At 32.2% G+C, this 22911-nt stretch overlaps 1 protein-coding gene across 1 annotated transcript; it reads left to right on the forward strand.

Annotated features, from left to right (window-relative positions):
- Positions 1-122: 122 nt before the first annotated feature.
- Positions 123-21783, forward strand: LOC120327752 (putative E3 ubiquitin-protein ligase HECTD2). The gene is made up of 19 exons (XM_039394108.2): positions 123-357; positions 617-722; positions 1548-1909; positions 3028-3173; positions 5513-5635; positions 6804-6921; positions 8154-8218; positions 8596-8751; positions 9795-9952; positions 10425-10548; positions 11219-11341; positions 11896-11991; positions 12739-12844; positions 13453-13560; positions 14051-14215; positions 14821-15032; positions 15879-16023; positions 19112-19284; positions 19685-21783. Exons 1-19 carry the CDS (start codon positions 208-210, stop codon positions 19803-19805), a joined length of 2757 nt encoding a protein of 918 aa, XP_039250042.2. The 5' UTR covers positions 123-207; the 3' UTR covers positions 19806-21783.
- Positions 21784-22911: the final 1128 nt, after the last annotated feature.

Raw genomic sequence — 22911 nt, forward strand, 5'->3', positions numbered from 1 at the left:
TATGTTCAAATGCGAATCCAGTATCCGTCAATGTTATATAGCCTATGCATAAAAGTGTCCAAGTGAAGTTTTCACTTACTGGTTCGTACAGCAAAAATAAATCATTAACGCCAAACGTTTTTTTGAATTTCCAGAATTGGTTGCAGGAATGTCTGTATGGTATTGAGAATTTGTATTACAGTATTATGTGAGTAAATACAGGTCTCAATGACCTCCTTGCATTCCATCCCATCTGAATCATCTCATGATGATGAGAAAGAACTTTCTCCAAGCTCATCCATTTGCAATGAGACAGATGTCATTGCTGCAAGTGTTCCACGAGGTGGAGCAAGGCGAAAAGTACTTCCACCAATTCCTGTAAGAATTCTCATACTTGCCTTTGCCTACTTTTCTAAATACACATATCATAGATTAAGAGCGAGAGTATCTATCATTTAATCATTAATTTTAGTTGACATCTTCCGGAGGTGTATTCCTGAGAGCTTCTCAAATATATGACATATAAAAAACTCATCATACTGTCATATAGTTTACCTTTTAACTCCGTTAGATTTACGGTTTAAAAATTTTTGCTTGCCAACAATAACATATTAGAAGCATATTTCTTCTCTTTTAGACAACTACAACAGTAAAAAGCAAAACAGTAGCTGATCCACTTGACAGTGTTTTGCCTTTGACGAATTCCAATGGATCTCGTAATGCAATGAACACTATGTATAAAGGTATAAATAATTTTAATTTCAGAAAAATGATGCACATAATAAACATTACATCAGGAATGGCCAAGATTCTGTAATTCACTATTATGAATATTTTGTAAATCACCTCTTTGAATATTATCAGGACTGGGTCATGTTCATCAAAGAAAATAGGTCATAGTATAGTGCCATGAGTATTTCTAATGTGGGTGGCATAGCCAGTTTTGCATGTGTTATTCCTAACCCACATCTGACTACTTCAACCAGAAATTATGTCACTGCGACTTCATAATCATGTCATAGAGCTTGCTAAAGTATAGCTACGATTGCTCATAATGGCATTCGCGCTGACGATAACAAACACTAACACCGGCGAACTTTTCATATCAAGATTGTTAGGACGAGAAATTAAAAACGCACATTTTGGACATTTGTCCGTGTAATTGGCGGGCCTCATTACATCACTATGACAACATTTGGGAAGACGCAGTTAGGTGGGATTTTAGGAATGATATATGCAAAAATTTGTAGAGCCATTCCCTCTACAAGTACTTGTACTATATTATATCAGACCGAGAAAACATGTCAATGTATATTCAATGAGTTTGCAGAAATGCGAAAAGTTAAGATAAGCCTTAATTTGATGAGTTCTTCATTCTCACAGTTTTCCAGAATTAAATGAAGGCCTTCCTGGACATACTAGGACAATTCAATCGATCAAATAATCAAAATATAAGAATTCATCATATCGAATCAATTGAATTTGAACCAATTCAAATTTATTTTGGACACCCCTGCCTATAGCACTTTGCTAGTTTCTCCTCACTCGAATCAAAATTATTTTTTTAGGCAACCTTCCAGCACTGATGCCAAATTCACCCATAACACAACAACAATCACCTACATTATTTTCACAACTATCTCCTGTATTACAATCATCATCTTGTCACAATATGCCCCGGACTCACAATAGTGGCATTGATATTGATGGATGGGATCCATTTAATCAAGAGATGGCAAGCACAAGTTTCACATCTGGACATAGTCCTTGTAGCACAGATAGAAATCAAGGTACATTTTCTGACAACATTGCACTGACACAAGAACCACCAGCAAGTCCATTGCCGATGCAAACCAAATCAAGTCTAAATGCTTCTTCACATGTTGACGAGTTACATCATCGAAATACTCAAAGACTACCTTCACCAAAAGTAAACATGATTTAAATATTTTTTGTGTCATTTTTACCTAAATCAGGGGTGTGCAACAGGCGGTCCGTGGTCCACAACCTGGCCCGCAAAGCCATTTAGTGTGGCCCTTCAACACTCAGATTTTTCCCCATCAAGCATAAAATCTTATTGTGATAGTTTATGTTTGAAAAGGCGTCTACAGTGGTAAAAATACTGTCTTTTGCTCTTGTTGCTGGCGTAAATTTTTTGCTGTTTTGCCTGGTGCATTTATTACTGTAAGGCTAAGTACTTTTTGTGTGGCCCAGCTAGATGTCTGAAGTTGGTTATATGGCCAACCGACAATAATATTGCACACCTCTGATCTAAATGCATTTAATATAGTGAACAAGCAAAAATAAAAGTCAAGCTTTCTTGAGTCGAGATTATGAATGATAATTTTTTTGCAATCCCCAGGAACTAAAGTAAAAATAAAGCAAAATTGAATAATACGACAAAAATTTAAAAAATATAATATAATCGACAAAACTTCTAATGAGACCGATGTGCTTGCATATCCATGCACAAAAGGTCGAATCTTGCTCTACTTCGGTGATGTGGTTTTCTGTACTGATTCAAAATCTTCGATATTCGTTCGATATTTTATTTTGTTAGTGCCGAAAAGATTCTAATGCTACCCCCATTGAGCCCTTTTGCTACCCACTGGGCACTTGAAATTTCTTCAAATCATTGAATTGTAATATTTTCAAGAAATATATTATTGTTGTTCTCATAGGGTTTTCACACCTGGCTACATGTTTTATATTGCTTGTAGCAATTTCACTTTTATCAAACAGAATAATGTAGCATGACCTCTCGAAGAAACTTGTTTTCAGATTAATGATAATAAGGCATGAATGAATAGGCGGCTCAATTGTATGATCTGAACATGTGTATGGGATCATCCTAACATGATCATAAATTTATTCTTTGGAAGCACATAATGGACACCTGATATTGTTGTTGCTTTATTTAATGTTTAGATGCTTTACATTCAATTCAATTGTAAAAATACTGTAATTTATGATTTCCTCTCAAAATAACGTAAATTTGTTGCCAGTAATTATTGTAAAAATATAAATATTGATAACCTAATATTTTAGGGCGCAATTAAGACGTCATCAAGTAGATCCAACAATAAATCATCAGAAAGATCTCGATTTATTGCAAAATCAACTCAACAATCTCTCAATGAGAAAAAATTTGATGAAAACAAAGCAATTAATACAATGTCTTTCAAGCAGTTCAGGTAATATTCTTCAGCATATTTTATTATTTTATTTTCATTATTTTAAAAAATATATTAACTTTTGAAAAAATGATTAGTTATTAAAAAGTTATTAGGTGGTTGGTTCAACAATTTGTAATATGAATAATATCCAATTGTAGTTTATTATCTATTAATAATTTCTATAATAACAATCTCTCTCGAGATCTGAGTCAATAGAGATTCTTTGTTTGAAGCTGTCAAGTCTTTTGACGCATCCTAGATATTTTACTTTCATTTGATAATATTTAATGTGTTTACAAATTTTGATAAACACCTCTGATTATTGGAAATGGTTGTTTTATGTTTTATTTAATCAATGTAAATGTTTATATATAGATAATTTGTTCAAATAAGGCTTTTTTATGAAAATGACAATAATATTTGCAAAAGACTGATTTGTACCATATGCGAAAATATGATGATTTCCTATTATATAGATCTGTGGTATTTTGATAAAAAAGTATTCCTGGATTGTTTTCATATTGCATCCTGATCTATCTATCTTGCCTATTACTAGGTGAACACTTGTGCATGACACCTGTGAGCGATAATAGGTGCATGTGATGTACGCAAGCGCAGACCATACGAGTTTTGTGAATAACCAACTCGCTACAAACCTGTATATCATTGCCAGTACATTCAGACGCCTAACCCTGTTTGAGAAATGACAAAAAAAATACAGTACTTGCAATAGCCGAAAACTTTCAATTTTGTTCTGACTTGGTGGCGATTTGCACTCATGTCGAGCCGATTGGTCGCACCTATATTTTTTTTTTAAATATAAGGAAAAAATTGCAACCTATCTGCGAGTATGTACGATATATAAAGTATTCGAATATCAAAACAAAATAGTTGAAAAAATTTCTAGTCCTGAAAATGTTACGTTTTGTTTGTATTGGTGATAGGTGTAGAAACTTCATTATTCACAATATAGCATAAGGATTTCGCTTGATTGGTTTTAGATGAAAGTACTGAATCGACCCAGGCTATTTGAAAAAATTAAAAAAAAAATGTGATTTGCTCGAATTGACTAATAATAACTTTCTAAAGTGAAGTGATTTTGAAATCTGGTTATACATTTGGTCCCTGTGATCCATAGTGCCTATTGTTTAGCTAATAGAGTTAACTTTCCAAATTGTATGATATATCAAAAACTTTGGTTATGATTGAATCTCAACCTACCTATTCTCCATTGTCATCAAGTGGGGAGTTTCTTCTACTTGAAATATAAAGTGTTGAAAGCTACTTTAGAAATGATAAGTGTTCCATTCAAGGATATTACATTTTCTATCACCATTTTGACTTGAGTAGATCTTACTTTAATTCTGTGTCTGTAAAATTCTTATTGGTTGTAGCCTGTGGGGTTGTTTTATATATCAGGGGTTGTCAAACTTTTGGTGTTATGGAGCCAATAAAAAAAGGTTGACTATTATTTATGGAACCCCACAATGAATTTCTAAAAAAAAATACATTGTTAATTACCGATTAATTAAATTAAATTGCTTTATTTAATGACTTGGATGTATTTTCTGCTCTGCATTCAAAAAATATTCAATAATTTAATAAGCAAACAATAGGCTTGTACCCTTAGGTTTCTCTCGCAGAGCCCAGGGGCTCCGTACTGAGAACTTTGAGAATCTATGTTTTAAGGATATCAAGCCTCTTTAACATATCCACAAGTGAGAGTTTTTCAATATTACCTGTTTTTTAATCAGTAGAATCTCTAAACCTGAAATCAAATATTCGAACTGATGGAAATGTTAATGTACATTTTTCTCCAATTTTAGCAATGATAATATAACTCTGACTACTTGATTTGAGACAAGTATTTCTCGATGACACTTTGCCTAGTATGCAAATTTATGTTTTGTTGCAAATACGATTGTGTAATTTGTAAATGTTCTAGGATTACCAAGGATATGGTTAACTCATTATGCTGTTCTTGAGTTTTAGGATTTCAAGCTTGATACATCATCTTACCGCATGATTTTTTATAATTACTAAATTAACTTCAATGTTTCAACATTATTATAAAACGGTATTTGTGACAAGGATTGAGCAAACTGAAAACATGATTAATATTTTGTGATGAAACAAAATCAATGTTCTGAGGTCATCACAAAATAATTGAATGAGAATTGTTAGTGATTATCAGTAGTTTTTTGATGTGGAAGAAAGGGAATTTGAGTATTTGTAAGAAACTTTAACAACTTTTAAGTTCATTCATCATTTTAGTATTACCTGTGATTTCATCTTAAATTTCCAGATTGGTTTGATTGTGAAAGAATTTGAATTGACGTAATTCACTATTTTTATAGGAATGAAGTTCAAAAATGGAGAAAACCCAGCAGCAGTAACACCAAAATGACACAGAAGATGCAAGAATTTTATAGAGCAACATTTGATTCATTTACATCCATCAGCAGCACATTTAAAAAGAGGTTTGTTAGTTACCATGTTTATATTATTCAATTTACCATGATTTTTAAATCTTGTCAGACAATGTTATCGTAGTAACATCTGCTCTTGTGTTTAGATGAGATTTTTAACAGCAATACAAATAAGAATTTTATGTTTTTATTGGACTCAATGTTTTCTTTTTCATTGTATAACAACTTGACCTGGGTGTGTGATCTGTAGGCTTTTATGCCGCATACCTTTGATGGGTCTTTGATGAATATATTTTATTCAAACAAAAGATATGTCATATTACAATAGTGGCGTCACAATTTTAATTCACGTTCTATCATTCTGGTTAAAAATAGGGATAATGAATTTTCGGTTTTGGTTGAGCACGGTGTGTGAACATGTTTTAATTTTAGGGTTGAGGATGTATATATATGAATCTGCATTCTAGATTTATTATTTACAATTTATAAATTTAAACACAAATGTATGACATGTGAATGTTTTTAGAACTTGTAAATACCATAATTTTGCTTTTGAAATTTTTGCCAAATTTTACCAAATAAAATTTGAAATAAATCTTGCTTTTCGTGCGAAAAAAAAGTTTTACGGAAATAACAGTAATTGTCTTGTTTAACATCGAATCTTTTACAGTACTGGTAGTCTGACCACCAGATCATAGAAATCTCGGAACCGCAGCATGCAATTTTTAACTTGATTTTTTTTAATATTATTGTAAGAAGTACAAAGCACTTTGCAAAATAGCATTTCGTGTTGAAATTTAGAAAATATGTCACCCTGATGTGATGATAAAATACCTATTCTATCGATATAAAATTTTACACACTAAACCACATTATTTTACCAATTTTGACGACATTATCACACAAAGCTTCGAAATGAATAACGAATGTCATAGAGACCACAGATATTTTTAAAATGAATAAATAGCCGCCTAGCGACCACAACAAGCTTTAACCACTGAAAATTTCAAAGCAATTGGTCCAGTAGTTGAAGAGAAAAGCGATTTTTTTCATTTAAACAACAACATACCGTAATAACAAAACGATCCGTAAGTCCACTTTGTGTCCAATAATATGCAATGTTCAATTAATTTGCCATATATATTGAAAGGCAAAAAACGGGGCGTCAATGTTTCATTTTCGATTCATTTTTTAATTGAATTTGGTTTGGATGTTACAGAAGTGAAAATCCAAAGCTTCAAATTCATCAAAACAGAAGTCAATCAGCATCACAACTTAATGATTCTCTTATTGAACAAAAGTTTGTTGGAATGATGTATGAATTATTACTAGAAATGGTGAGTATTGCGAATTAGGCCTAATTATTGTTTGCTATTAAGCTGTAGCGTAATAAAAATATTGATAGAATGGGAAAATAGTAGAGCAATGGTTCTTCTCAAAGACTCTCAGCATTGGTGGTTCCCTGCTTTTCAGTAACAATAGCTAGTTTTATTTTTAACATGTTACCATCAGTTATTTTATGTGTCATGGTAAAAAATGAAAAGCCAAAAACGAAAGCAAAATATTGAATATAGTATAATCAAAGAGTTGAACAAATCACATATAAATTACTTTAAATTAATGTGGTCATGGCCAATGCCCAATGGTACTTATTTAGTGATGGTTTTTACGTTTGACCCCCTGTGGAACAAACACTCTATGTGGCTCCTTAGTGGGTCAAGGGCCTAGTATGATAAAACCAAGACTTCACATATGTGCTCGCCTAGTTTCCTGATTTTCAAACAGATGTTGCAGTTTGTCACTGTACTTGGATTGCTCTTCTTACCTTAGTGCAGTACGGTGAAAAAACAATTTGTATTAGGCTGGAATTATTTTGGGTTATTTCCAACTTCTATAATCTTGTCAATTTCAAAATCATGTGAAGTTTTCAACTCAGAACAGCTCTCAGTTTTCTTAGATTTATGTCTTGTTTATGTGTTGTCTTTAAGCTCATAGATTATTTCTTTAATCTAAACTAAATGATCTAAGTTGTCAGAAAAGAATACCCTATTTGAGTTCATCTTCAGATACATTTTCTAAAATAGTACTTGAATGTTGAGAGTTGTCAACCACAGTCATCAAACACTCTTTAAATGACAAGTACAACATGACTGTTACTACTTGACTTTGTCTAAAATGGATTAGATATGAATATGGGGATTAGTCACCTCTTTAGAACAACTTCTTAGCTACTTTCAATTCTTACTACAACAAAAGATTCCCATTATTTTTTTAACTCAAACAATGTCAATATTACGTATACAGTTCCATCTCAACGCTGAAATTGCATTGAAGCAGTCCGACTGGCCATTGAATTACAATGCATAGTAGAATGGCCTATTAAGAGAGGTTTGTTTGGGGTTCAAAATGTCTAGGATCGCCATCTAAATTAATCTGCAGGCAAACTCTTATTATTAATAAAAATTGTCATGTCATTTGTCCATTTAGCAGTTGATATATTATGATAACTTTTTTATAATTCTTACATGTTAGATTCTGTATCATATTATCATGTTGTTTTGTTTATCAGCCACAAGAAACGCAGAAAACAGTATTGAAAGGAATAATCAATTGTCTTTTGAATGAATGGAGGGGGTAAGATATGACAAATTGAATTATTCATTCAACCATCCAATTAATTCTGTCATAATATCATGGCTCAAAAAATGAACCATATTCCATTTTACATGCTTGAAGATATAAATAACTGTTTACAAATTTCCGTTACTTATTGAATTCATTAATTTACAATTTCTGTAATTTCTTTTTTATTGGGAAAAATTAATATACCGTGTAGCCTACTATCAGTAATCGTCAAGGCATTTTTATTCAATGTCTTGTCCTGGCAAATTGTCCTTTTCTTTTCGCATTATGGCTAAAACTGTTCGGTATTCTAAATTTTATATTGAATAAGTTATCATATTTCAATTTATGTAAATTTGTCGCATCTATTATTTAACATTCTAATTTAGAGCAAAGTCAGAAAATGAACTTCGAGCTTACTTCATCCTATTGCAAAACCCACTCTTCAGTCGAGCATCAACTTACGTCATATACGCTCATCTTTTGAGACAAATTGCAACATTACATGAAAAAGAGCAAACTCTTATATCACAATGGCTAAGAAGGTGATATTTTTTGCAATGCTCACTGATATGTTATGGACAAATTTATTTTTAATTAGTTTCATGGCCCCTTAAAAAATTGTCTACGTCCCTCTTGTGTGGCCCGCCCCACCGTTCGAGAAACACCGACCACTAGGCAATATAAACTAGTAATGTAGAAATGTCTTTTTTCATTAATTACTGGACCAATTGCTTTGAAATTTTTGATGGTTCAGAAGGCTATTACTTTTATATGTTCCTAAATTTTCTATGAGATCTGATAATTCATCCAAAATTTCGATGTTTTATTTTTATTCATGGGATCACGTTTTTATGACAGATAGTCTAATGTGACAGATTGCATACTCGTACTACATCGTTTTTGTCATCGTGTCTCTATATTTGAGCATCGGTCTCTCGTTATTAGATTAATTTGGAAATCTGTAATATTCATTGAAATTTAAAAAAATAAACAATACCAAAACCTGAACCACATTGTAGTGTTCAGTGAAAACATAATTTAATTAATGCATATCATATTCTTTCTGTGTAAATGATGAATTTTGTACTATTTAATTGCGCCATTTTATATTGGAATGAATTACTCTAATATAATCTATAAGCTCATTTCTATATTCATTTCTCCATTTTCGTATTCTCAAAATTTCTGTATTTTACTTCAAACTTTAGATGAATCATTCAGCCTATATGAATATTTTATGATAAAGTAGATAATTTTATTTCAGTGTGTTCAAAATAATTTTTAAAATATCCACAGTTTTTATTAATAATGAAAAATAATTCAGGATATTTATATGTTGATAAACATTGCTGATAAAGCATGTCAATAGGTAAAGTTGGTTTCAATGGTTTTGTTTTCTGACTTTAAGTGAAATCTTTCTTGTCTTAGGTAAAATATGCAAGATGCCTAATCAAAGTGTCATTGCTTGCTAAGTTAAAACATGAAAATCGAAAAACTAATATCTTTTTCTTTTTTATAAGTATTGCTATGGATATTATCACTCAAGTTTCAACCTTTTACTCAATTATTATATTTGTTTGTATAGATTATCAACACCAAGATTTCGTCCAATTGTAGAAAGAATTCATCAGTTCATAACTCTTCGTTTATTTCCTGATAAAAATTGTAAACAACAAGAGTTACCACCAATGACTAAATGTCCATGGTGGATACCGTCAGCTATGAAAGTGATGACACTATTGTGTAAGTACATTTTATTATTAGCCTGACCATTTCAATAAAAATGTAACTTGAAATAGCTGCAATGGCCTAATTAGACCTAAGTAATTTGACGCCTCTGAAGCCCATGTCCGCCACCTCACCCATCGGGTAATAAATTATGTTTATGTTGCCAGACTGGAAAGATCCTGGCGGTTCCGAAAATGGTAGCTTCTTGCACAAAACTTATTCAGAGTGCAAGAGTAAAAAAGTCTTCATAAAAAAGGAAGGCTTATTAGAGTCTTTGCTAATACTGTAAGGCAAAATCTATTTTGAACTCCAGTATAATTTCAGTCTACTTTTTGACACTCTGAGAGCTATTTTCCATTACATCCGATACCAGACCACACTAGCTGATAACCTAACGGCATGGTGATTTATGTCATTATTATACCCATTTTCTCTTATTTTCTTTCAATTTTCGATTTGCTGCACCTACCTTTGTTTCGTTTTACAGATAATGCAAACAACCTGATCAAACCAAGATTAATATCATATCGAGAATTTTATAATGTTAGTCTTGATCATATCGATGTTATGGCTGAATTTAAACAATGGCAGAGTCCTGCGAGTCATCCAGGGTAAGCAGTTAAAATTTTATGATGATAACTTTTTTATTCAATTTAAACCAGCGCTGCGGAGACGATGAAGATTTCCGGATGACTCTTTTCTTATTCTTAAAACTCATTAAACCAGGGATGGCCAATTTTTTTTGCAAGGCCGCATTCAGAAATTCTGTTTTCGCGAAGGGTGGTATTGAGAAATTGATTGTGATGTCACAGTAACTATTCCCATTTGATATGATGGTGTCGAATTTAATGGTGGCTAACATTACTGATCAGTGATGGAAAAATATTATTATTTTAACATCTTATAGATTAGATTTTCTATATAAAGTTTAAAAATGAATCTAAATTTTGTGTTTGTTTGTAAGAAATTTCCACAAATTTATCCAAGAGCTGGGGGTTGCACAAAATGCTTGGCAAGCCACATGCTTCCCATGAGCTCCTTTCCATTAAACATTTAAAAAATATTTCGAGTCTAACTCGAGGTCTTTTTCGAACACATGTCTATGACGTATTCGAGTCTTCTATAGTTGTCTGTTGAGAAATCAACTTAATACTTTTCAGTGTCTGTATGAAATTTTGATTCTGAATACTATTATTGAAAAGCTAAAATTCCAAATTTCACAGATCTGAACTGCTTGCTTCTATTTTTTTTTTAATTTCAATTAACTTAAACTTATTCCAGGTTTACTTTTTGTCAATATCCATATGTGTTGAGCCTATGTGCAAAGCGTCATATATTACGCAGAGATCAAGAACGACAGATGGTGAGAACGGCACGAGATGAACTTGTTACCAGTGTGAGGAGGTAAATGTTCCTGTTCTTTCATAAACCTGGTTGACTGCGTGCTCGTTTTGATTGTTGAAAACAGACAGGGCTTAGTTTTGGCATTCTTTTGTTGATATTTGAGTTAGCAGGAGTTGTATTTTCAAACACCTCAGAGTTGTAAACAAAATAGGAATTTTGAATTCAGGCCCCAAATTGTGGTAATCGAAATCAAAAGTTCCAACAAAGACTAAAAAAACATCAAGTTGGCTGAGCTCGAGAGACTATTTTCATGGTCAAATTTGTTTTACTTAAAGTTGACAGCTAGATTAAGAGTCCCAATTTCCTTCAACCTGCTGTCATGGATGGATTTGTATATTTGTCTGAAGGGGGGCAGCGCCATTTTCTAAATGGTCCATAATTTGATTGACCAGCATGTAATGGCATGTTTAACTTTAAGATTATTTTCAAAAGTATATTTGTGTTATCATCTGCACATTTAGATGAAGTTCATTTTTATAATACATCAGGGAAAGAGTCCCAGGATACATTCCTAGCTTGAACTATAATTAACGATGTGATTTTCCATATTTTAGGCGACCAACAAGACCACCCGACGTTAACCAACTATTTCTCAATATTAAAATTCGAAGACAACATCTCCTACAAGATTCATTGTCACAAATATACGGGTATAATATCATGCATCCACATTTTATATGAAAATTAATAGTAATCATATCCTTGACTGAATCCAAATTTGGAGAAAAAATGAGAGAATCTTTTTATGTTGTGTTGTTTAGAGTTCCTTCAAAATAGTTAATTCTTGGTTATAGGAATGTTTTGAAATTTGTTGTTTTAAGCATTTGACATGTATTGGTGTGACGAAAAATATACTTCATCTATCTTCTGACGCTGTGAAAACATGTATTGGTCTGACGAAAAATATACTTCATCTATCTTCTGACGTCTGAGAAATTATTTTCGAATACATTCTAAATTGGGGGCAAGTTCATGTGGAAAATTACATAAATCATTATATCTTCGTTTTGATCACATCTAAAACAGCATAAAGGGAGTGTTTTCTCTGTGTTGTTTGTTACCAATTGAGATTTTGGTTGTTTAGATTCGCTTGGCTGACAGCTCAAATTTCTAATTTTTTAGAAAGAATGTTCTAAATTACTCCTAAATTCAATAATTTACTATGAGGAATATGATGAATTTCGAATTAATTTGAATATTCGATTCGTTTTAAACATCCCTGATTGTGCACCAAATTAAATTTCTATGAATATGCATTACTGTATTTGTGTAAATTTCTGGAGCCAATTTAGAATATATTCAATATTCCATATTAAAAAATATTTTTCGAATATACTTGGAATAGTGAATTTTTTTGGGGGGTTTGGTCTTTCAACCGAAATCTGATTCATTTACAGAAATCGAAGACATCTTAAAAAGAAATTACGAGTTGAATTTATTGGTGAACCTGGCTATGATATGGGTGGTTTGACCAAAGAATGGTTCCTTCTATTGTTGAGACAGGTAGATAACATTCAATTATCAAATACGGCTTTTTGAAACATTAAATAATTTTTTTTTAATTAACTAATAAGTCCTGAACCGTCAAATTTTTTTTAAGAATAATTTAACTCAGGGGTCTGCAACAGGCGATTCACCACTACAACCACTACACTCTTTTTTTTGCCTTCCCTGTAAGTTTTCCGTGCGGCCCAGCTAGATGTCTGAAGTTGGTTATATGGCCCACCCACAAAAAATGTTGCACAGCTCCGATTTAACTTGGTTAATTTAGCCTCCGCTTAGCATACAACTTGTGGATAATGTTGTAGACTTAGGTTTAACAATGTCTCAACTGACTAGAACTCGAATGATTAGGTCATGAGAGATTTGACTAACTTGCAGACAGCACTCTGATATGATTAAAAAAAAATTTCTTGAACAAGGTATTAGACTGATTAGTGGCCCAAACCCGGCCAGAACTCAATCCTGAGATCTCTAAATCACCCTAAGAGATATTGAAGTTTATACTTACTTCATAAAATTTGATAGGTATCACAGCTTTCAGTTGTGATTCAATGATTTGTAGAATAAATTTTAATATTCGTTTCAATATTTCTACTTTTTCTTGGTAGGTTCTATCTCCTGATTATGGAACTTTCGTGCATAATGATAGGACTCGTACATACTGGTTTGCAACAAGTGAAAACGAAAATTTCTCCGATTATTTTCTTGTTGGAGTTGTATCCTTTTTAATTTAAAATCAACTCAGTGTTTAATTTTTGTTTAAAAATTTGTCACAAGTTCATGTAACAGGTTTGGGATAGGATCCAGAACCGAAAAGTGGATTAATCAGAACCTAATCAGAACTCACAATTATATTAGCTCAATATATTGTCAAGTAGTTGAGGAGGTCTGATGTGCCTAGACTTTGGTTAACTTCTGAAACAAAACAAAAAGAAAATCATTTCAAAGGCTGCTTATCTCAACATTTATTTAATTTTTTATCGATTCGGAATGATTTATCTTCTGCAATTTTCTCTATTGAACATTCCTCAATTTAGAAATCGTTTAAAAATAATAATTTTCAATGTATTCAAAATGATATATTATGCGATTTTGCCCATCCCTAATATTATACTAATTTGCATTATCATGTCATGTCAAAATTCTTTAGATTTAACATACTATATATAACAGACTGTTATACCTTAACACAAACTATTCCACCAGTTAATGGGATTGGCCGTGTATAACTGCATTACTCTTGACTTGAGATTTCCTTTGGTTTTGTATCGCAAATTATTGACTCCATCCACCACCAATAAACCATCTTCTGTGGCAACTCCGATAGGACTCGTTTCAGTTTCATTGGATGATCTTGCAGATATCGATCCAGTAAGTAAACGTTATGTCCATGACGGAGAAATATGGATATTTTTTGCTTTTTCAAATTATATTTTTTGGTATAATGAGCTCATTTACTGAGGAATTACATAGGGGTTCCGCAAGTTTGCGTTTAAATACGAAAGTATATTATTGTATGTTTATTGTTCAAATATAATCAAATGCCTTGCCGCTATTTAATACTTACACTTTGAAGATGATTTTGTTTTGGCAATATTAAGTTTGCTTTTATATATATATGGGTGTTTTAATTCTATTTTATTTATAAAATGATGTTTTTTGCGAAAGACAAAAAAAAACTATTTCTTCGTGCCTCTCTAATGCTTCAATGAGGGTTCGCTACACCAAAAAAGATGGAATCCACTGATCTAAAACTTTGCAAAACATGCCATTTTGTGACTTTTTTTCAATTTTGATGATTTTTTATGTTGTAGTGAATTTTGCCTGTCGTCAGTCATTTATCAGCTTCTTTGCCGATATTTCTCCTATAAGTTTTCTGTGTAGCTTATGAAACCCAATATTTTGTTCATCTCCTCAGAAAATCATATTTGATCTCTGAGATATATACTGATAATTTGCGTTTGTAAAATTTTCAGGATTTGGCGCATGGTTTCGAAGAATTATTGAAATACGAGGGAAACGTAGAAGAAGATTTTGGAACTTTTTTTACTGCGAGTAAAGAAGAATTTGGTATCGATAGAACTCACATTCTTAAACCAGCAGGAGATAAATTGCCAGTAACCAATGCGAACAGAAGAGAATATATTCAACATTATCTTAACTGGTTGATCAATAAGTCTGTTTATAGGTGAGAATCTCTCAGACTGTAGTAGAGATGTTCAAGTTAAACCACCAAGATTCTGGATCCATTTTAGGCTTTTCATTTAAAAATCAGCACTTCTCAATTTTCCTGTGTAAATTGACCACTGTGTGATCTGAGCCTAATTGTTGTCTGATCCAGTGCTCTTCAAACTGGGGTTCCCGACCCCCCTGTGGGCTAAATGGGGGTTGCAGTAAATCTTTTCCATCACTAACTTATGTTACGACAAAATATTGATCAAATTTGAGAAACTCGAGACCCAGTCCCGAGACCGACCATCACAGAAATAGAACCAAGATTGTGACTTTTGTGCAAAAATATGCAAGCACATCGGCCTCATTAAAAGAATTGTCAATTCTAATGATATTTCAATATTTTCTGTATTGTTAAATGTTAATTTATTTTTAGTCCTTAAATCCTTAAAAATTGGCCATGTCAAGTAGGTTGCGATGAAAAAGTTTGAAGAATGCTGGTCTAATCTATAAACTTATTTAATTGTTTATACCTTGTGTTTTGTTATATGTGAATGGGATACAATTTCACATCTATCTATCATCTAGAAGAGGGGAGAGTAGGTCTTTCAGCCTAGTTATTTTTCGTCATTCACTGCTTACTAGCCCAGGTAGAACACAAGAATGATTAGCTAATTTTCTGTAGTTCTAGACATGGATGGAAAATAAGGGCAGCTAACTTGTAGTAGGGAAGTTTCTAAGTCTTTTTGCATATGATCATAACATAACCTCAAAGGATAGGCAAACTCATGTTATGATAATAGCAAAAATATTTGACTTCAGGCACAGGAAGAAAATTTCAAATACTTGTACTTTTTTTCAGACAATTTAGTGCTTTCTATGAAGGCTTTCACACTGTATGCGATTCCAGTGCTTTATCACTCCTGTGTGCTGAAGAAGTTGAAACATTAGCTTGTGGAAACCCAGTGTTTGATCTCCGAGATTTGAAGAAATATACTTCATATGAGGTGAGACAGAAGTACATTGTACTGTAATGTATGTATGTTGATGAACTTTTTCCGAAATAAGCTGTAGTTCTTTGTGAATTTGCATTTATAAATATTGTGGGGATAATTATATCCGAGACTGAGAAGACTGTTGGTATCTCCGCTGTTTTAGGATGGGTCACGTTACAAACAGCTGGTTGTAGCTTTCTCCACCATCAAGGCTATGTAACTGAAACGAATAACTGGTCAACTCCTACCATCCTCCATCATCCCCTTGATTATGCTGCCTCATTGGCTTTTCTCTACCGAAAGGGCTGGGTCTCATGGGTCCTGTAAAGGCTCAATGGGGGTTATGATACCTATTATTCTCAGAACTAGTCTTTCTTCGTTGTGCCTCCACTTATCTGTGTAAAAATATTTTTAACGCCAACTATTTTTTTACACTAACTTATGTAAAACAAAATATTGATAAAATTTGAAAGCTTTGGAACCAGTACTAAGACCCACCATCACCAAAATAGAGCCAAGATTAGATCTTTTGTGCGAGAATAGGCGAGTCCCGTTAAAGTTCCTTGGGGTCGTGAAAAAATTTAGCCATGCCAATTTGGGTTGTGATGCAAAAAGTTTGTGAAGAACACTGATGTAGATCAACTGATGATAAATCATCTACTCAAGTTATTCCTATTTAAATTATTCTTATTGCTACTTTGAGTGTCTCTTGAAAATATATGTTACAAAAATGTGGAGCAAAATATATCCAACTGTAAATAGGTTTGCAAATCGAAAATAGGTCAGTTGAAATGATATATGAATCATATTTTTGAAGTCATTGAATGGTTTTGCTGATTGAGAGTTTTTTTGCTGGTACAGCAAATTTCTATGGTGTAGTGGAATGAGCTGATATCTCACCAATATTGATTGACAAACATTTTTTATGATCGTTAATTTTGTTTTAATAGCAACAATGAACAAAGCGATCCATAATTCCTCGTTGTGTCTATTAATAACAATAATATCTTTGAAGAAATGGATATTTGGTAATAAATTCGTTTTTGTGAACCATTTATCGTAAGCCTTAACACAAGCACACAATATCCCCAATTACCTGGAAGTGTTGTGCTGCGTTAGCAGCTGTTTGTGTTCCGTGGTTTTGGTTTAACAAACTTACCTCTTCGCAACCTCATCAGAAATAACTAAAATATTTCAATGGATTGCATCAAGAGATATGACTGATTTTTGCTGATGAGTCATACTCATATTCATAAATAAATGCCTAGTCATTTGAACAATTTTCTCCCATTCTTCAAAGGATATAACAGAAAGGCTTTTCAATTTATCTATTCAATATTGCATTATGACATAACCTCATTATTTTGCAATTTTGTGATCTCATCTATCGTGTAGGAGTATAATACATACAATTAAATCTAAAATTCAAATTGTCAATTTTAAGGTTATGTAGGATAATCGAGTATGAAACAAAATTTTATTATTCAAATTATATACAAATGTGTATATGTTTTTTAATCGATCATCTCAATTTCAGATATCTATCATTTTCATGAAATATGGCATATTATGGCATATTTTCCAATATATCTGTGTGTTTTTCATTCTATCATATTCAAGCTTCTCAGGCATGTGTGTTGTCTTCTATCTACTATCCAATGGCAATTCCTAACAATAATTTACATATGAACGTACAATGCAAGCATTTTGGAGAATTGTGCAATCAAAATTTAGGATTTGTGTCTGGTACCAGTAAATTAAAAGTATCAATTCGGTTTTATACAGAAGTATTGATCTGTTAGTATATTTCAATTCAAATTATATTACATAAGGTATAGAACATGCAATGCAAGCATTTTGGAGAATTGCGCAACCAAAATTTCGGATTTGTGTCTGGTACCGGTAAATTAAAAGTATCAATTTGATTTTATACAGAAGTATTGATTTGTTAGTATATTTTAATTCAAAATATATTACGGAGAAATATTTCGTATTTGACTGTAATTTCAATGTAAATTATTTTCTGAACTATCTACCGGTGAGTATTTTCTAGAATATTTTAGGTGCTTCAAGGTCGCACATTTATGCTACGTTAATCCTGGTATTGGTAGTTTGTAGACATAGGAAGTCTTTACGGAAACAGGCTAAATGTAAATTACCTTGACTAGAATACTGTCTGGTGCATTTGGCATTGAGCGTGATTGATTATGTTTATTATAATTTGTGCTGTAATTTAACATGAATTTGGGCATCCTTCTTGTACTGAACCAATCACATTTTAACCGTCAGATACTGTGACTGGAATTTAGGATATCAATCTTATTTATAGTAAAAAAGTAAATTTTCTGAATTTTTATTATTACACTTCTCAAAAGTTTTTTTTTGATCAGACGAGATATTACTTGAATACATATGATATATATATACTCATAAACATACAGCGGCATTTCTGCAGTATCAATGGAAAATTTTGACATGGAATGTTATGTGCTTCTTCATTTTTTCCCCCAATATATTTGGTATTGTGTTGGCCATTTTTCATCTTTCGATTACAGAAGTATTCATACTTTTTCATATTAATTGCACACCATGCTTCTGAAGATCAATTCTTGTTGGGCTACAATTCTTGTTTACCTATCAGCTCATCAACATTAAATAACAATTATGTTAAAAAACACATTTTGTGTATGTCATAAAACATTTGTTGTATTTGCCAATTTCTGTCGATTGTAATTTATACTGCCCAGTTCATATTTTTATTTTTATTATGATTGATCACAAGCTCAGTGTGTATTACTTTTAAACTCTCTTATATGAAAATCGGCATGAATTTGTTGCGTAGAAAATAAATTTTGTTGTGTTAAATATGTTTAGACAATTCAATATTTGCTAATACATTAATGCGAATCAGGGTCTGTCATCAGGCGATGGCCCATAGCCAAATAAGGATTTTCATTATTGACTTGCAAATGTATAAATTTCAGATTATCAGTTTATATTCAGTAATCAGACAAGGTAATTATTGTTATAGCCATCATAAATCACATGAGGACTATATAATAAAGAACCTATTTGTCAAACATTACTTTCTATCTATCAGGGTTTTGCTGCAAATGATCCGACCATCCTTCATTTCTGGGACGTAACACTCAATATGCAACGTGACATGCAAAAGAAATTGCTGCATTTCTGTACAGGAAGCGACAGAGTGCCTGTCGGAGGAATGCAGGACTTGAAATTTAAAATAATTCGTGCACCGACCGCTCAAAACATGTAATGCATTATCTTATACTTAATTTGAATGTGGTAATCAATATGTAGCTATTAGCACTGTGTGTTGGCAGGCATAATTCATTTCTTAATTGCACATACTCTGCAGATATAGCGGTTGAACAATGTCGGATTTGGAAATATTTTGTGATGTGATTGTTTGCGTCAGACATTCGGTCCATGTTGTTTTGAATGGGTTTTGCAGTCAAATTGCAAGCAATTTTTTCCCATTGTCTGGTAATACTGTGAGTTTCAAACTGAAGTTCCTGAAATTGTTCTTTTTGTGTTTGTGTATTCACTATTTGAAAACATTTAAGTGTCATTCAAGTCCATATTTGTATCAAAATGAATGCACTTGTGTATATAATATACCTTATAAAAAATAAGGAAAATTTGTTTTCAGGTTACCGATGGCACACACATGTTTTAACCAACTGTTATTACCACCATATGGAAGTAGATCACAGCTTGAGCAGAAACTGACAATCGCTGTTAGCAATGCTGAAGGATTTGGATTGGAGTAAAGCAATCAATGGTGTATTTGCAGTATTTTAAAAAGTGATAAATTGGAGAAAAAATATGAATTCCTCCATATCTTTAATATGTGATACTGTTTTGGATGTTTGTTTTTTTCAGTTATATATTGTGGCTATTGAACATTGGTTTTACTTATAAGCAATTATTTGATATAAAACTTACTATATGGCTGTTTTGGAATGTAGTAATAACATTAATAATTGATTTACAGGCATAAAAATATAAAAAAAACTTTCTTATTTTTCTATGATTGTCCCGATACAACACTTTTTGATTGTTGTTCATTAGCAGACTGTGTTTTGCTAAGAATTTTATGGTATTGGGGCACACCAAAATGAAATTCCTTTTGTGTTTATTTTAAACAAATTTGATGCTTCTCAGCCTGTTCTATGGCCTGAGTGGCTTCCAGATTGCTTCTTTATATACATATATTTGCATGTAATAACGTCGTCTTATTTTACCTATTTCCTTTTTAATTAGTAAAGTTCACTGCGATATTGTTATGCACTGTGTTTGCCGTAGATGTACATTTTGAACATATAAACCAGTTATAATTGGAGTGCTAATTAGACCTTATCGGAAGGGACGTAGACAGGAATTTTAAGAGGAGTGTTTTGAAATTTGTAATATCCAAGTTAAACCGTAACAGTCTTAAAAAACGTTTCAAGCTACGAAAAAATGCTATGTATGATTCTTTTTGTTTACTTTTCAAGGGGGGGTTTTGACGCTCAACACCCCCTCTCCCTCTCCTGGCTACGGCCCTGATTTTTGATCAATGTTTGGTAAGGTTAATAAAAAGTTAATTTTACTCACGTACAGGCAAAATAAAAGATCTTTTATGTCAAACTATTTTTATTCAAATTCAAATTTTTTATAATATATATTTAATTTAATGTACCTGGGGTACTTCACCCCGTGAATAGTATTATTATTAATATTGGCACTACCTTTTCACCATGTACAGTTCGTGCAACTAATTTTTCTTATCCACTTACTTTTACCACACCGTACTGAATTCTGTTTTTGCAAGAATGCTCTATTTTTATTTTCACTATCAAGTACTTGAACTCAAGCATAGCAGACAAAAATTCTTCTTTAGTTATTATGAGTCAAACATGAAGTGGTACATACCTTATTTTTTATAGAACTATGACTGTCCATGTACTCATGGTTAAATACAGAATGTGCAACAACCCGGCTCGCCAAACTATTTAGTGTGGACCTTGTCAACAGTCTGATTTTTCTCCATCAAACTTAAAATCCTAATCCGACAGTTTATGTTTAAAAAGAGAGTCACATGGGTATAAATACTTACTGTGTTTTCACTTTTGTCGAAAATTCCAATTGATTCAAATTTTAAGTGATATAAATAAATTTATTTTGTAGTAAAGCTCAAACAAAATATAATACAGTCACTTTAAAAAATGCAAGCTTTAGCGAAAAAAAAAGTAATTTCAACCCAATTATTGAAAAAGATCTTTTTCTGAATCCTATTACTATTATTATAAATGTAAACATTCCCATTTGTGGCTGATTACGCTTTCCAGGGGATCATTAATATTTGACGCCCTTTGGTAACTTAATATTTTGTTTTAATTTTAACGGAAAGTATTTTAAATTGTATTTTTTTATTTCACTGTATTACAGCAACTGTGCTGAAAAGCAATCAAACAGAATTATATATATTTTTTAGTTTATCTAAAACACGTTCCATTCTTTTCAAGTAGATTTTAACCTAAATAGTTATTATTTCAGATTTATTGGAGTATGTCTTAGTAGCTGAGTTTTTGTGGTTTTCAGATCTCTGACTAATAAGGCTTTTTTGTTATTGGATATTGAGAAATGCACTTTATAATTGCTTTCTTGCGTTAATTATTCTGTATTTTAAATGCTTAAAAATGAGAATTTTTATTTTCTCTTTGAAAATATTCGGTGAATGTTTTTGAATAAATCAATCCAGCATAACGAATTGTCGTATTATTACATCCTGAGTAAGGTCAGCGAAGTGCGTTGATATCGCTAGGCTGCTGTTGTTGTGTTGTAATTTGGCTGAAATTGATATTATAGTAGGGAAATGGAACTTATAAAAAATAGAATATTCGATTTGTGAGATATTTTCAAGAAAAAATGCATACGTAAAAGGCGTTTAAAAGTCTTGTTTTAGTATTTAAATTTTCGTTTTCCTATTCACTATATAACTATTTTTTACACGTTAGAAGATGTAACGATTTCACTTTATATTAGTTCTGTCGTAGAGTCAAAACATTAATTCATTTAGAAATTTAAAAACCGAAATAAACAAGCAAACTTCTAGAATCTAGATGTTAAAAGGGCTATTGTTTTGGGACTTGAAACGTAAATTTATAGCCGCATATCAGACGTTAAAATTTCCCTCATTTCAGGGAATGCCGAGAGCATTTTATAATTATAGTTCTCCGCTTAAGTATATCTGTTGTAAAGTACAGACTTGCGAATAATCACCTATGTACCACCTACTTCGCACTCTTCAATTGTATAATTCTAATACAGTCACTTAAACAAGCTAATTTCAACTTACTTTTTATAGAAATAGTTTGCTCGCTCGAAATAACAGCCACAGATAAACTGCGGAGGCGAGTTTTTGTTTCCGCCATTTAACGTCAATGCGTTGTTGTATTTATCGATAACAGTATGTTACCCAGCTTTTCATTTTAGGTGTGAGGGGTGGTTTAAATATTAGGGGGTGGTAGATATTTTGCTATTAGATGTAAAACTATATGTAACTTGTATAAAAATGTGTGGTACTCCTGAAGTATGCGCACCAAGATGTCACACAACCTGAACCCTAACCTGGTACACAACCTGAGTTCAGGTTGTGCGCCATCTTGGTGCGCATACTCCAGGAGGTCCTAATGTGTTATGTATTTGACAGACCATAAACACTGATATCTATGCCACTCTCTATATATTTAAATACAATTATACTTAAGTTAGCATTTTGGGGAGTTCATCCCATGGGAGGTGTGTAGGGAAATCTCCGATCGTTAGAAATTTGGTCATTTCGAGTCTGGGAATGAAAATTTAATTATTACTAAATTTTGCAACGTATATAGC

Source organism: Styela clava, chromosome 7, assembly GCF_964204865.1.
Source record: "Styela clava chromosome 7, kaStyClav1.hap1.2, whole genome shotgun sequence".
Classification (NCBI taxonomy): Eukaryota; Metazoa; Chordata; class Ascidiacea; order Stolidobranchia; family Styelidae; genus Styela; species Styela clava.